The 15,857-nt window shown below is 31.6% G+C and overlaps 2 protein-coding genes across 4 annotated transcripts; both read left to right on the forward strand.

The window, feature by feature from the left end:
* The first annotated feature begins 610 nt into the window (after nt 1–610).
* LOC143181080 (uncharacterized) lies at nt 611–1,540 on the forward strand. Its single transcript, XM_076381286.1, is given in 1 exon segment — nt 611–1,540. A coding segment is annotated over 1 exon segment (930 nt).
* A 3,963-nt stretch (nt 1,541–5,503) lies between these two features.
* Nucleotides 5,504–15,778, forward strand: LOC143180322 (ethanolaminephosphotransferase 1). 3 transcript variants are annotated; one of them, XM_076379971.1, is made up of 9 exons: nt 5,504–5,664; nt 5,989–6,086; nt 9,219–9,287; nt 9,372–9,564; nt 9,656–9,918; nt 10,018–10,175; nt 10,253–10,433; nt 10,509–10,685; nt 10,762–15,778. In XM_076379971.1, the coding sequence occupies exons 2-9, from the start codon at nt 6,015–6,017 to the stop codon at nt 10,822–10,824; spliced, it is 1,176 nt and encodes a 391-aa protein (XP_076236086.1). In that variant the 5' UTR covers nt 5,504–5,664; nt 5,989–6,014; the 3' UTR covers nt 10,825–15,778. The 3 variants fall into 3 exon arrangements, with proteins under 3 accessions (XP_076236086.1, XP_076236085.1, XP_076236084.1); XM_076379970.1 differs by having other exon boundaries at nt 5,992–6,086; XM_076379969.1 differs by having other exon boundaries at nt 5,504–6,086.
* The last annotated feature ends 79 nt before the right edge of the window (nt 15,779–15,857 follow it).

Below are 15,857 nucleotides of genomic sequence, written 5' to 3' on the forward strand. Positions count from 1 at the left end.
GAATACTTTTCTAAGTTGAACACTGAAAATATCCAGGCAATCGGAAAGCTCGCGCAAGGTGCGTGCCGCTTGCCACTTGCCATCACGATCCACCTTCTCTCTCGACCTCCCGAAGCTGCCCGAAACTGTCCGAAGCGCCGAGCTCACGGATACGCAGCCCGTGCGTTAGTGTATGTAGTGGAGGGGGTAATTCTCAAGATTTGCGTCCTCAGTCTGGCAGCACAGGTTGGGGCCACGCATCGCACGCTGCTTTCTCTCCTCTTCCCCACCACTCCGCGCTAGAGCAAGAACGACGGAGAGAGAGAGAGAGAGAGAGAGAGAGAGAGAGAGAGAGAGAGACGGAAGTACGTAATCTCCATACTGCCGGCTACCCAGCCTCCCTCTACCGGTCTTTCTTTTTCCTGCCTATCTTTCAAATGTTTATATTAATGTAGTTTTGAAGTCCTGAACGTGAAAAACGGAGCAATAATCCTAGTAGTTTATTTATTAATATTAACTCTACAGTATCTTATTTTTGTGTGTAGTACATTTATTTAATACAATCTATAGCATTTTTGGACATTTTGTTTTGAATATATATTCTTTTTTAAATTTCATTTACTTATCACTAATGCTACGACGTAGCTGTGTTGCCAATTGCAAGCGAAATTATGATAGTATTTTAAAAGATAATAATTACAATTCCATATTTTTATTCCCCAAAGATAAGGAACTGCGGAAAAAATAGATGGTTGCTGTTCCTCGTAAAAATTAGACACCAACAAAATATTCTGCCGTCTGTAGTCTGCATTTTGCAGAAACTGATATCCAAAGGTATCAGGGTATTCTATCGCCCAATGGTGTACTGCAGAATGTTTTGTTGAGATGTCCAAGGCTTGTAGCGGGTGCAGTACCATCCATTTTCCCCAATTTACCTTCTTACTTAATAAAACGTGTGCTACCACCAAGAAAAGATCCTGTAGAGCGTGAACAAGAAATCATTCCAAGGAATGAATATTTACTCCAAGAATTTACTAATTCAGATTTAATTAGTAATTTCTCGGATTTAATAAATAATTATAAAGAAAAGCTTGTAATTTCAAACTGTTGGACTATTAAAATAACAAATTCAAAAATTTATTTTTGCATGCTTGTATGTAATGACGATTCTGATTTTTTGGTACTAACTACACAGATTGTGATTACTGACGACATGAAATTACAAGTTTCTCAAAAAAATCATGAAGTGTCATTTAAGGATTTAAAGTGGGTACTACCTATTGACAAGAAATTGTCTAGGAGGTCTCAGCTTGAGAATTTATTAAATAGATATAAAGTATTACATGATGCAGATTCTAACACTGATATATGTCTTATTGAAAAACATCTTGAGAAGTCTCTAGAAGAACTCAATAAGGCATATATTATTGCAGAATCAATTGAATTCGCTTACACCAAAAATCTTGAAATAGTAACAGATCAAATAAGGCAAATAAAAAATGAAAAAAATAGATATAGGTCGTGCACCATTATTATGGCCTTCTCGTTATACAGGGTGTAACAAAAATGTCGCAGTTCCTTAAAAGGGATGATTCAGGGGGTGATTTGAAACAACTTTTTCCTTAGCGAAAATGTAAGATGAGGCTTCGTTAACGAGTTATTTACGAAAAACACCGGCCAATGAGAGCGCGAGTTTGCCGCCCGAGCGACCGCGGTAGCGTTGGGTACGCGCGCTAGATGCTACGGTTGTACTCCGAACAAGAAAGTCATCATACATCGAAGAATACAGCATTAGTATGAAAACTGAAAGCGACATAATAAATAATACCGAGTCCTTTTTTTGTGTATCATTTGAAGTGAATAATTACTTAAAATCGAGGAAAACCACGTGCAACGTAAAAACACGAATATGTAAATTTCTTATTCGCATAACTTATAAACGAAAAAGCAATACAACGAAAAATAAAGGAAGAAGAGGACAAACTTCACTTGTAGTTTGTAAACCTGTGTCACTGGGTCACTGTACCGATCCTGGTCATCGACCGTCGAAATGGTTTATGCTAGGGCACGCGTTTAGGTAATTTATGGCTTTATTGCTTTGGTTTCGAAGGAGACATGATCTCGAAATGTCCGAACAAGGAAGGTCTGAGGTGCTTAAACTACGTGGGGGGTACAAGGAGCTTCTTTGGAAAAATTCTACCCTACCATAAACCATTTCGACGGTCGATGACCAGTATCGGTACAGTGACCCAGTGACACAGTTTTACAAACTACAGATGAATTGCATTTAATTCATTAATGATTACTATTTTTTAAATCTAACGCAGACTACTTTCAACGTTTCTATCTTCAACGTTAATTCTCCAAGTCTCCGTTCATTTCTTTTGTTGCATTGCTTTTTCGTTTATACGTTATGCAAATATTTTCATACGAATGCTATTTCCTTCGACACATGCCGACTTTCTTGTTCGGAGTACAACCGTAGCGCCCAGCGCGTACCCAACGCTACCGCAGTCGCTCGGACGGCAAACTCGTGCTCTCATTGGCCGGTGTTTTTCATTAATAACTCGTTAACGAAGCCTCATCTTACATTTTCGCTAAGGAAAAAGTTGTTTCAAATCACCCCCTGAATCACCCCTTTTAAGGAACTGCGACATTTTTGTTACACCCTGTATAGTCAATCGTCGACTGCATACAATTTATTAAGTTTTTTATTTTACCCCATAAACGATGTTTACAATATCTTTCATCCAACATATCTATTACACCTGATAATGATATAAAAAACAAACATTATCTTATTAACATCATATCATCAAATTCAACAATTAGAGAAAAAGTAGTGATTTTATTAATTGATGAAATTTATATTAGTTCAAAATTACAGTACAAATCAAATAAACTTGCAGGTTGCGCTTCAAATTCTAATGAATTCGCAAAAACCATTTTAGGTTTTATGATAAGTTCAGCTTTTCGAAATTTTTCTGAAATTGTTAAATTATTACCAATTTTCAATATTACCGGGAATGAAATGATACCGATTATTTATGAAATTATAGAATTTGTTCAAAAATGTGGTTTCGAGATAATATGCATTATAACAGATAATCATTATCTAATAATGGTGTAAGTTTTCCTAATCCTTCACAATCTAATAAAACCATTTTTCTTTCTTACGACTTTGTTCATATAATGAAAAATATAAGAAATAATTGGTTAAATTTAAAAAATGTAGATAAAACTTTCGTTTTTCCCGACATTTATACAAATGAACTAAGATTAGCGAAGATTTCGAAAAATATTTAATTGCTAAGAAAGCTTATAAATTAAACTATAACTCACTATATCCAAATAATTTTGACCGACGAAAGGTTTCTCTCGTTGATAATGTATTCCATCAATCTACAATAGCAGCTATGAAAGATTTCAATTATACCGGTACCGCTCAGTTTTTAAAAATATTTCGCATTTGGTGGGACATCGTGAACAATACAAGTAGTGTGAAAGGTAACAGGAAAAGAAACGAATTTTGTAAACCGATTTTGAATGTCAATGATTTTAGATGTGAATTTTTAAAGAAATTTCTAATATGGTTAAATTCTTGGCAAAATTTAGAGACAAATGGCCACTTAACATTAGATACTTTCAAAGCTCTGCATCAAAGTACTATAGTTCTTTTACAACTTACAGAGTACTGATTTCAAAATTTTGATATATCATATCTTCTAGCTGGAAAATTTACAACCGAAAAATTAGAGAAACGATTTTTAATTATCATGTATCATATACTGAAGCAATTCATGCAAAAAAAATATTAGATTGAAACATATATTTACAAAATCGGCAAGTTCGTTTTCTTTTACTGAAATCAAAAATAAATTTCGAATTTGTGATGACAACAGTAACGATCTTCATGATCTTTCCATTGATGTAACTTGTTTTTTAGGAATCTTTGATTCTGCATATTTGTCTGATTGTGTTGTTGATGATTCCATTAAAATTTACATATCCGGGTATGGATCCCATTCTGTTGCTAAAAAATTAAATTGCAATATATGTTGATTATTAATTGTGGAGGATAAAGGTAAAACTATAGGCGATATATATTTTGATCACTTACAAAGAGGGGGCCTTTCTGTTCCCACTGAAGCAGTGATAACCACATTTATTCATATGTATGCAATAATGGAGGCCATAATAAATGACGGTAATTTAGAATCTCAATTCTTACAATCTGAAAATCATAAATATATTTTATGTAAATTAACATATATTAGTATTCAATCAGATATACATTATTTAGCATTTTCAGATACATGCGTTTGTGGACAAACTTACCACAGTATTTTGTTTAAATTATGATCAATTTTTTCAAATATTTTATTAAACGATTATGTAAAAACTGTAAATAATAGTCAGTTGGAAACGCATGCAGACATTACTTCTAAAAATCGTAAATTAAAAACTTTTAATAGGCACTAGATTTTTAATAATGTTTTTTTAATTTCACTTTTCTTAAAACATCAATTTTTATGTATATATATTCAACTTATTCATTTCAATATGTTTCAATATGTTTCAATACATTAATAGAGTTTTATTTATTTGCTTAGTATGTACTATTTCACAAGATTTAAGGTTTTACTAATAGTATTTCAAGAGTATGTTTTGTTATGTTTTCTTATTAATATTATTTAAGATTATTTATTATTATTATTTCAAAATATAATACTTAATTTTTTTATGAATACAAAAATTATGTTTTTGTTATGTTTTATTTAAAATTAATTTTATTTTAAAAAGTGGGATGATATGACTATTGGCGAACCACCCATTATAATAAAAAAAAAGGTAATGCACCATGGTAAATAGCCCTAGGGTGGTGAGGAAATTTTCCACAATTATAATACTATCCTCTAACACGATTTTATAATTAACTGCAGAATTGTTCCTTTCAATATCTAATTATGCTAACCTCTTTAGTCTGTTTCACCTGTTCACTTAACCTATTTGGCTTCGTATCAATAATTTTGTCCATTTTACGTCTCTCTATTAACTTATACATACCTTTATCAATTCTTAAATCCTTCAATTTGATTCAAAGATAAAACTATCTTGTTTCACACTTATATTTTCTTCAAATCTCTGTAAATATTTCAAATATAATGTATCACAACACCAAACTCTTCCGAGAGTCCACAAAATATATACCGCATTTTTAAAGATTAGTATACTTCTATATTACTTCTACTTACTATAGTTATAATATTTATGTATTGCTTATACATAATTAATAAAAATATTGTATAACAGTATAATTTTATACAACAAAATGACGTTAATTATGATACTGCGTACAAAACAACAAAACTCTACTTTTGAAAATAGGACTCCGATCCTCACACGAGCGGTGTTGCCACGTTGTTCAGCACGGTTAGTACTAGAGTCGGCTGTGACATTAGTTGTTTTAAACATCACCAGATAGTGTTAATTGCCGAATTCCGCGTTGGGGGGTAAACTCTACTACGTGCATATGCGGTACGGTCAGAATACATTAAACTGGGTGTGCATCACAGTGTAATATAGTGTACCGTAGCTGGAAAGTCCTACTGTACCGCTGTGTGTATAGCTGGAAAACACCCACGTATGATACCCTACGGCGATACGCCATAAGGCATACAGCACGTGAGAATCGGCCTTGATTTAAAATGACTCTAGGAGTCTAGAAGTTGCAGATTACATGATAGTGTTCGTGTATCACAGTGTATCATTTGCACTGGTTTGCATGGATTGCTGCGCATTGCATCATCATCACGATTTATGATGAATCGACGCTAATTGACGGTTACTCAACAACGGAGAAGCACGTGCTTCGAAACTTTCTTCATGTTGCGATCAGTTCTAACCTCATTTGTGTCACATTATTTCGGGAGAACATACTTAACACATGCTTCGATGAAGTGAAATAGTCCAGTGTTCTAAGTGATCAAAATAACATATTTGTTATAGCAGTTAAACATTTCCTACGACTCATCATGTATCACAAGTCGAGTCTCGAGGTTGAGTACCTTACAGAGCAGCATCTTGTTGGCTTTGAGAATTATAAAGTAAGTATTCCCGCCTCTTGTTTCTGGTTACATTTATTTTCTCTCAAGGAAAGTTCACATTTGCATTCTGATTTCTTTGCTACTTGTAGAACTAAACAAACTGTAGGCAATAATGATAAAATATAGTCAATTTCTCCTGTGCGAATGTACCAATTAATAGTTGTATTTATAAGCGAAGATTGTCCACTAATATGTTAAAAGTTACAGCACATATTTCTGTAATTATTGAATGTTGTTTGTTCTAATCTAATATATTAATGCATTATCATGCTCTTATAACTACTTGTTCATATAAAAAAACATCAAATAGACAAAATGCATTTAATAATGTATTAAATTATTTGAGGTAAATAGTTTCAGATAATTTTCTACAGTAGTTGTAGATGTAAATATATGTAAATATGTTGGAATTGATATTTTAAACTTAAAATGAAGAGCATTTTGTTCAGAATGTCTTAGACAAAGTGTTATGAAGTTATATTTCTGAAACCACTGCAGAGACTTATATATATATATGCATATTTTCTTTTTTTTCCCCATAAATGATTTAAAGAGCTAACTTTTTAGGATGCAAAACATTTGGGGAATGTTACCCATTCATTTTCAAACATTTGCATATTTATCCATTCTGCTTACAATGTTTTTACATACTTCTGATAAGATCCTTGGTGATATCAAATCACAATAGAGTTTTATTCTCTTCTTGATGTTATGAAGATGTCGTGAACAGAATAAATAAATGTTTGGAAGCGAATGGCCAGCATTTTAAACATTTCATAATATAACTTTCTATTGTAAGTAACATTTATTTTGATATCTTTTCACTCATCCTTAAAGCTACTCTTGAGAAACGTATTCTTTACTGTAACTTTTTAACTATGCAAAATAAAAGAATGTTTTGAATAAATGTTGTTAGCTTGGCCAATAGTTCTACAAATAATTGAAAATTACTATGCCATTCTAATAAAACAAAATAAGGATGCAACCCTTTTTATGCCATAGAAAGTCACTTCCCAAATATTTCACATCTTAAAGAGTTAGTCTCTCTGAATCATTTAAATTAAACAAAAATTTAAGTCGATGTATACAATGGCCTCGCAAATATTACTTTGGGAAATTAGCAGTGGTTGATTTAGGATACTAAAACAAAGAAAAAAATTCATATAAACATATACCTGATATGACTTTGTTTTCAAATGATAGCTTACCTTGTGTTATAATACTTGCTTCAAAGAAATTGCTTGAAGTGACCACCATCAACTTTAGTGCAGTGTGAATACATTGGTAAAGTGTTTCAATACTATCGACAGATATTTATAAACTAAAGATTGCATATGTCTCTATAAATAATAGTCAGTGGATTTAACTTAAATAATATTCTAGTTCACAATTAAAATATAATAGAGCTCTATTATATATGAACAATATGTGTGTTTTATTATGTCTAATAAAATTTCATTTAATAAAGCATTCAATTTGTTTTTTAAAAAGTTGAAAAAAGAGCTATCAAGCTATCTGCAATAATATCTGCTTATGCTTGGAACAACACGAATTTTACAGATAATTTAATAAATTACTGTTGATGTTTTAAGTGCACGAAAGCTGATACATTGTTATCAGCTCAATGACGCGCATTGTGAAAACTAAACATGTCATTCTTCATAAAACAGTCTCATCTGTAAACAATATTATGTGTAGAAGATGTTGATCAAATGATCAATTGTGCTGAACAATCAATTTCAGACAGCTTATACACTTCGTACGTGATAAGGATAAAAGCTGTTCATGTAAAATTCTTCATACTATAGTTTGTTCCATGCCTGCTTCTCTTCCTATTTCTATTATATTATAGGCTAGATTTTCTTCAATACTGTTCAAAATTTGTTCTTTGTGCTTAATACTTCTAATACTGGTATATACATTACAATTTACCATAAATTTTTTAAAGGGACTAGTATTCCAAAGATAAACGTGTAATCTTTGACACGTTTTCCTATCAGGCAAACAAGAATTTGGAAACCGTTTTTGATACAGAACTCTAGTTCTTATAGCATTACACTCTGCAAAACCAGACATGCTTTTGGCATATCAACTATTTCAGTATTAGAATAACTCATTTTCATTATCAGTAACTTACAATAATTCTTGAATATCTTACTTTTGTGATTGTGTCTTATGTATTAGCAACTACTGTATTCATAAGACGATACAAAATGCATATGATCTCATGGCCTTCAAATGACACAGAGCAGTATAGCATTATTAAATTCCACTATGTCTACATATATGTGAAAAAGATTGTTGCAACATAAAGTTAAGTGGAGTTATTTGCAACATAAGGTTTTATATGCTATAACGTGAAAACAAGGTTATATTGAGCATATGTTTATATGAACTTTTTTTCTTATTTTAGTGTCCTGAATTCATCTCTGCCATATTTCTCACCTTAGAGGAAAGAAAGCTTCCCATGTACAACATAATACCTTATGTATATCCAGTTCATATTATACATGATTTTTTATTTTTCTACAAATGAATGCTCTTAGTTTCAACTAGTTTAAAACTGATAATTTTAAACTGTATTAAAGTTTTTGTTAATTAAGCATGCACATATAGAATTACACTGTAAATATAACAAATACAGTAAAATGTATTATGCAATACTTTATCTTATGTTTGATTGAATAATATTTTTAAAGCAGCCTTGCAAGACTATAAGAATATTTTTATTTGTGCAATTTGAAAATTCTCTTGCAAATTGAACAGAAAATATAAAAAGATTGTACTGTGTAGAGTTCTGAAGTTGGCACTCGAAAGATACGTGGATGTGTTTAGTTCTAATGTAATAAGTCAATTTACTTAAACAGTCATAAAAACAGGGCATATGTAATTTGGTTATTGGCACCTATTGCTAGAAATTTCTACCAAAGGTAGAAATAGGTGCAGCTAATAATAAGTTTCTTTTGCCCTTGTGCTATTCTAGATGTCAAATCCTGAATTGTGCACAATACTTGTAGCACTACCACTATAAATATAATGTTTAAATATTATTTAATATTTAAATTCTTTTTAATTTAAATTATTTAAATATTATAAATATTATTTTATACTAAATTTGTATATCTTTTTCAGTATAATTCTGTGGACACAAGTCCTCTTAGTGTATATATTATGCATCCATTTTGGAACAGAATAGTTCAGGTAGGTTTTTTCTATAAGAATTTATTAGTATAAATACTTGTTTAATTTATTGAACTTGTTTCATGGAATTCAAACTATTTTTAGTATTGTCCAAAGTGGGTTGCTCCAAATATGTTAACATTTTCTGGATTTCTTTTTACGGTCTTAAACTTCACTATATTTGCAAGTTATGATTATTATCTATATGCGTCAAGCGATGATAAACCACAATACCCTCCTATACCAAGATGGGTGTTTGCCTTAGGAGCATTTAACGTTTTTATGGCATATACACTTGGTAAAAAAAGCAAAAATTTCAATTATGATTGTTGATTATTTCACATTCCAAACAATACAAATTCTCAATAGTAAGAATTTTCTTGTTATAGATGGTATCGATGGAAAACAAGCAAGACGTACACAAACATCTGGACCCTTAGGAGAACTATTTGATCATGGGTTAGATAGTTGGACAACAATGCTCATTACAGTTTGCATGTTTTCCGTATTTGGTAGAACAGACCATAGTGTGTCTCCACTAAGAATGTACTTCATACTATGGAGTGTATTTATTAATTTTTACTTAACTCATTGGGAAAAATATAACACTGGTATATTATTTCTTCCCTGGGGATATGATCTATCGATGGTAGTAAGTAAATGATTTATATAATATATTATCATGTATCATTATTAATCATATGTTATAATTCAGTATGATAAAAGTGACTAATAATCATGTTTCTTTTAGGGTACTATCATAGTCTTTATTATATCGAGTATAGGGGGATACAGAACCTGGAAATTTGAATTACCTGGAGGAATTTCCATGGGAGTGATGTTTGAAGTGATACTTTATGTCACTGCAATTATGACCAGTTTACCTGTTGTTCTCTGGAATATATACAAGTTGGTGCAAACAAAACATTTTATATTTTCTTATATTAGAGTTTATGAAGTACTATGAAATTTATATTTGTTTTTAGATCATACAGGGACAAGACCGGCAAAATGCGAACATTCTTCGATGCTGTAAGACCTCTGCTGCCTTTGACAGTACTTTTTACTATCTCTACAATTTGGGTATTCCATTCACCTAGTAATATTGTTGAAAAGGATCCTCGGATAGTATTCTTAACTATTGGAACTATTTTTTCTAACATATGCGTAAGATGTACAAAACAATTTATTAAATTAATTGATTGAGTTATTTGAAATTAATATTATTTTTAAAAATTTCAGTGTCGATTAATCGTTTCACAAATGAGTAATACTAGATGCGATTTACTGTTATGGATATTGCTTCCTATTGGAATTGCAGCTATATTTTCTTTTGTCTTACCCAGCATAGATCTGGTATTTACGTATATCGTTGCCATCGTGGCTTTATTAGCTCATATTCATTATGGCACATGCGTGGTAAGATTTGTATTTCGTAAGTGTTGAATAATTATATTTGCAAACTATTAATGGCGATTGAACTTATTATTTTTAGGTACGTCAGATGTGTCGTCATTTCCGAATTCACACATTCCGCATTAAAGATCGGAGCGATTGACTACTTGCTGACGATACATGTTAGAAACGAAGAAAAACTGAATGTGTCAGAAATAACTACGCATTACTGAAAACAGAGCACAGAAAGAGAAAAAAAACTAAACGAATTCTGTAAATTTAGAACGTTTTTTTCGTCGAAAAAGAACGTTTAAACCTAAACAATGAATGAAAAATGGAACAATTGATTTAATCAATTCATTCATGTATCCGATCATTGCTGATCACATATCCAATTAAGAAAAGTACCTGTTAAGTAATTGTATTTATTAGTTTACGGAGACAAAGATTTTTCATTTCTACGCTTTATTGTAATATGTAGTCGCAGCGTCAACCGGAAGTTTTCATTTGAGATATTTATTTAAGAACGTTACCAATGAAGAAAGAATTTATTGACTTCTGTTTTGTCTTTTTTGTGTTCTGTTCGTAAACTCTGATCGTGTGCGTGTTAGGAATATTATTTTTCGTTCTTCGTTTTTAACGTGTATTGTCTGAATGTATAAATCATAATTGATGTACGCTTATGGCAGGATATAAGTCAGAGATATTATTTATTTTATGTAAGAATGCATGTGTATGCTAATATCTTTTGCATGTAACAATGCAAAATTTGAAATATTTATCTTTTACTATCAACAATGAATAACATAAAATAGGTAAAACTTTTCAAAATTTCTAATTGTTGAAACATTTAAATTAAAATTTAAAATTGTCAATTTGAAGAAAGATAGTAGGAATCTGTTTCTTAGCACGGCCAAAAATAATTAAAATAACTTTCATAATTATTTTTTAAATAAATGAACCGTTGATACATACATATTTAACATTATTCAAAATATATAATTTCTCAATGTGCAGAATAGGAAAGTAATACATAAAATTACGTTAGAATTTCGTTAAAAAGTAGTATGAAGCTAATGCGACGTTTTTGCCATCAGAAAATGGATATATAAACGCTCCATAACATTTCATTAATTACTATGCATTTTATTAATTCTGCCACGCGTTGTTCTGTTAATTTTGATTAAATTAATTTTTAAAACTTAATAATGTTTTTGTGTTAGAAACACATTCCTCATGACAATAGTGGATAAATAATGTATAATACGTAGGTGATCTTATTTAAAAATTTTTCCCAACTTTTATCAAGTAAAATTGATAACTTGTGTAGGATAGTTCAGAAAAAACACACAAAGTATGAGGAAAATACATTCACATATGTAGCATATAATTAACTCCGGGTTAAACCGTAGATATGTTGAACGAACAAAATTAAAATTTGTTTTTAATTCGATAAATTTAGTTTTACATTTCTTCTGGCAATTTAAACACAATTCATACATTTTCATTAATTTGTGAAATCTCAATTCGTAATCAAACGGTTTCTTATTCATATATTTAATAATGTCCTAGCCCGTCTTGGACTATATATACGGTGTCACATGTAACTAAGAAAATCTGTCTCTTTAAGGCCCGATGCATACGAGCGATATTTTGATGCACGATCTCGTTGCGATTATATGTCTGGTTTCGTTTTTTGTAATTGGGAAAACAAAGAGAAACATATAATAGCGAACAAAATCGTGCGTCAAAATATCACTCGTGTGCATTGGCCTTAAAACGGTTAAAAATAGAAAAAAAGGCCTTAAGGTAAAATTAAACGGTATCGAATGGGGCATAACCTGAATAAAAAAGAATGAAAAAATGTTTATAATGCAATGAAGGACCATTTGAACATTTACAGGTATATACACCTAATGATTTCTCAAGGGAATAATCAAACAACCATGGCAAACTGCTCTTAAACTGAAAATAAAGACATATGTACATAACACAGCGAAAAACTTCAGGTTTTTTTCTCTGTCTATTTCTGCTTTAAGCACAAATAATTCTCAAGCAATCAACCATTATCACCACACCTTGTCAAAATACTCTTTTGAGGATCACTACGTACATACATACATTTAGTAAACTTTTAAATTATAATCAGGTTTAAGGCAGAACTACTATAATACTTTTTTGTAAAAATTAAAAAGTTACATCAAATAATACAATAAAAATTATAAAGTTCAATTAAAATAAAGGTGCAGTTACATTTTTTAAATGCACCAACACGTAAGATTACATTCAGGTTATGCATCCTTGGATACCGATTAATTTTGTCTTATAACATTTTTTTCTATTTCTAACCATTATAAAGATATAGCTTCTCCTAATTGCGTGAGATATCTTTTATGCCTCTTAGAGTAACGATGTTCAAGTACCTCGAGGCAAACGCGAGCAGCAGAAAATGCATGGAATCGCTCGCGAGCGGTTTCAAGGCCAACTTCAGCAGCAGAGAGGGGAGCCATCGAAACTACTCTACTAAGGCCGTTCCTCAAGGAGTAGGGAAGGCGTTCGAGCTAGGCTGCTCGCGAGTGATTCCTGGCATTTTCAGCAACTACCGCTCGCCTAATAGATATTTGAACATTGCTGCTCTAAGGCATGGCTGTCGAACTTCTTCCACGCCAGTATTGTTCGACCTCCACCATCAGTTAGGCGGTTCTCCCATTAACTAGCAGTTAGCTAGCATAGGAGCATGAGCTATGTATATACACGACTCTCTCTCTCTCTCTCTCTCTCACTGAAAAGAGAGAACTGCCACTTTCCTAGTCCTGTTCTGTCGTAAAATGTAAGTGAAACAGACATGGTGGGGGTCATTTAACAGTGCAATTAAGTCGGGGAAAGAGCTGTATGCAACCTACGGGCCGCAAGTTAGACAGCCTTATTCTAAGGTATACCCATAATTTCAACTGCAGAAAGGGACTAGTCGAATAAGGAGGTCAAAAGTGCCCCCAAACCAAATTCGATTTGAGATGGGCCATTCGATAGCTTATCACAAAAAACTAGTTTGTGCCAATTTTTAACCCTCTATCTTAACCTGAGAGGTAGTAATGGGGGTAAAATAAAAAATCACGTTTTTTGGAAATTACTTGTACCCTATTGAATAAAAAATTCGACAAAAAATCAGAGATATTTCAGATACATATAGAATTTTTTGAGATTTTTAAATCGATAATTGAAGCCGTGAAAAACAAAAAACGGGAAAAAATTCCAAAAAATGCGGATTTCGCATTGAAGCAATCTCAGAACTACAATCATATTTTTACAGTAAATACATATTGTTGTTACTAGTATCTCTGATTTTTTTCAGATTTTTCGGTTTGGTACGCCATAGTCAAAAAAATCAAAAACCGATATTTTCGTCGTTTCTGTCGCGTCAGAGTAACATATATACGTCGAATTTTCGTACATTCTTTAAAAGACAAGTGTTTTGTTCAATGTTTAAAGCTTTTACACTCAGGAAAATAACATAACAATTACAGAGAGTAAATACACTCGTCCGATGAAAACTGCCTAGCTAGTTGTTTCGAAGTGTCGATACTACGTTTCCAACAGCGTCAATGACACAACAAAGCGTCTAGCTGCTAAACCGTTGTATGATTTTTAGACACAGGTTCGGGTCCCTCTTTGGACTCATCATTTTTTATACTCATTATTATATTTTTTTTTAAATTCCTAATCATCTAATAATGATCGACATTTACTTTTATGTTTTTTGAAAACATTTCAAGATGTTCACCTATAATACTTTTTCCACATATAAGGAACCAACAATCAAACATGTACTTCAAAATGTAATTATTATAAAAAATTGTTATTGGCCAAGAATGGGCTAGTAGATCTAGAGTGGAATGATCTTTACAGCTTCCTCCATTAGATAGTGAGGCTGTGGTGAACACCTACACATACATTTTTTGATAAGAGCGGGAGAGAAAGGGAGAGATTGATTTAAAAGAACACTAGCCATAATAGCAAAACATACAATTAAGATTGCAATTCATTCATAATTCATATGATATGAATTTAAGTGGTAACATATATAATAAGAAAAACGCAATCGTGAAAAGTACTCCAAAAGTATTTTTATAGATATTTCAGATTAAAATATTTTGAAATGTTCTCAAAAAACATATAAAAGTAAATGTCGATCATTATTAGATGATTAGGAATTTAAAAAAAATATATAATAATGAGTTTAAAAAATGATGAGCCCAAAGAGGGGCCTGAACCTGTGCCTAAAAAATATGCAGCGGTTTAGCAGGTAGACGATTTGTCGCTGCGCCATTGATTTTATTGGAAACGTAGTACGTAGTAGTAGACACTTCGAAACATACCTAGCTCGGCAGTTTTCATCGGACGAGTTTATTTACTTTCTGTAATTGTTATGTTATTTTCCTGAGTGTAAAAGCTTTGAACATTGAACAAAACTCTTGTCTTTTAAAAAATGTACAAAAATTCGACGTATATGTTACTCTGACGCGACAGAAACGACGAAAATATCGGTTTTTGATTTTTTTGACTATGGCGCACCAAACCGAAAAATCTGAAAAAAATCAGAGATACTAGTAACAACAATATATATTTACTGTAAAAATATGATTGTAGTTTTGAGATTGCTTCAATGCGAAATCCGCGTTTTTTGGCAGTTTTTCCCGTTTTTTTATTTTTCATGGCTTCAATTATCAATTTAAAAAACTCAGAAAATTCTACATGTATCTTGGTATCTGAAATATCTCTGATTTTTTGTCGAATTTTTTATTCAATAGGGTACAAGTAATTTTCAAAAAATGTGATTTTCTATTTACCCCCATTACTACCCACCAGGTTGAGATAGAGAGTTGAAAATTGGCACAAACTAGTTTTTTTATGATAAGCAAATCGAATTTGGTTTGGGGGCACTTTTGACCTCCTTATTCGGCTAGGCCCTTTCATGTTACTTTTTGTAACAACAATTATTAGTTCCTTAAATGCTAGGTAAAATCAACTTATAGGGCTAAGGTTTTTTTGTACAATTTAGTATATGTACATATGCAGTTTCTGTAAGGAAAAATATAGTTAATGCATAGTGATCTTAAGATGCTAAATTTTTTAACTGAACTATTTATAAAACACGCACAACTAATGTGTTGTAACCAAATTTTTGTTATTTTCATT

The sequence above is a fragment of the Calliopsis andreniformis genome, chromosome 6 (assembly GCF_051401765.1).
Source record: "Calliopsis andreniformis isolate RMS-2024a chromosome 6, iyCalAndr_principal, whole genome shotgun sequence".
NCBI classification, from domain to species: Eukaryota; Metazoa; Arthropoda; class Insecta; order Hymenoptera; family Andrenidae; genus Calliopsis; species Calliopsis andreniformis.

What these genes read in the sequence shown, in the direction of transcription:
- LOC143180322 (XM_076379969.1), top strand. Translation starts at nt 6,015, where the DNA reads ATGTATCACAAGTCGAGTCTCGAGGTTGAGTACCTTACAGAGCAGCAT. An exon ending in GATATGATCTATCGATGGTA is followed by an intron (nt 9,919 to 10,017) that starts GTAAGTAAATGA and finishes TGTTTCTTTTAG; the next exon opens with GGTACTATCATAGTCTTTAT. An exon ending in TTCATTATGGCACATGCGTG is followed by an intron (nt 10,686 to 10,761) that starts GTAAGATTTGTA and finishes TATTATTTTTAG; the next exon opens with GTACGTCAGATGTGTCGTCA.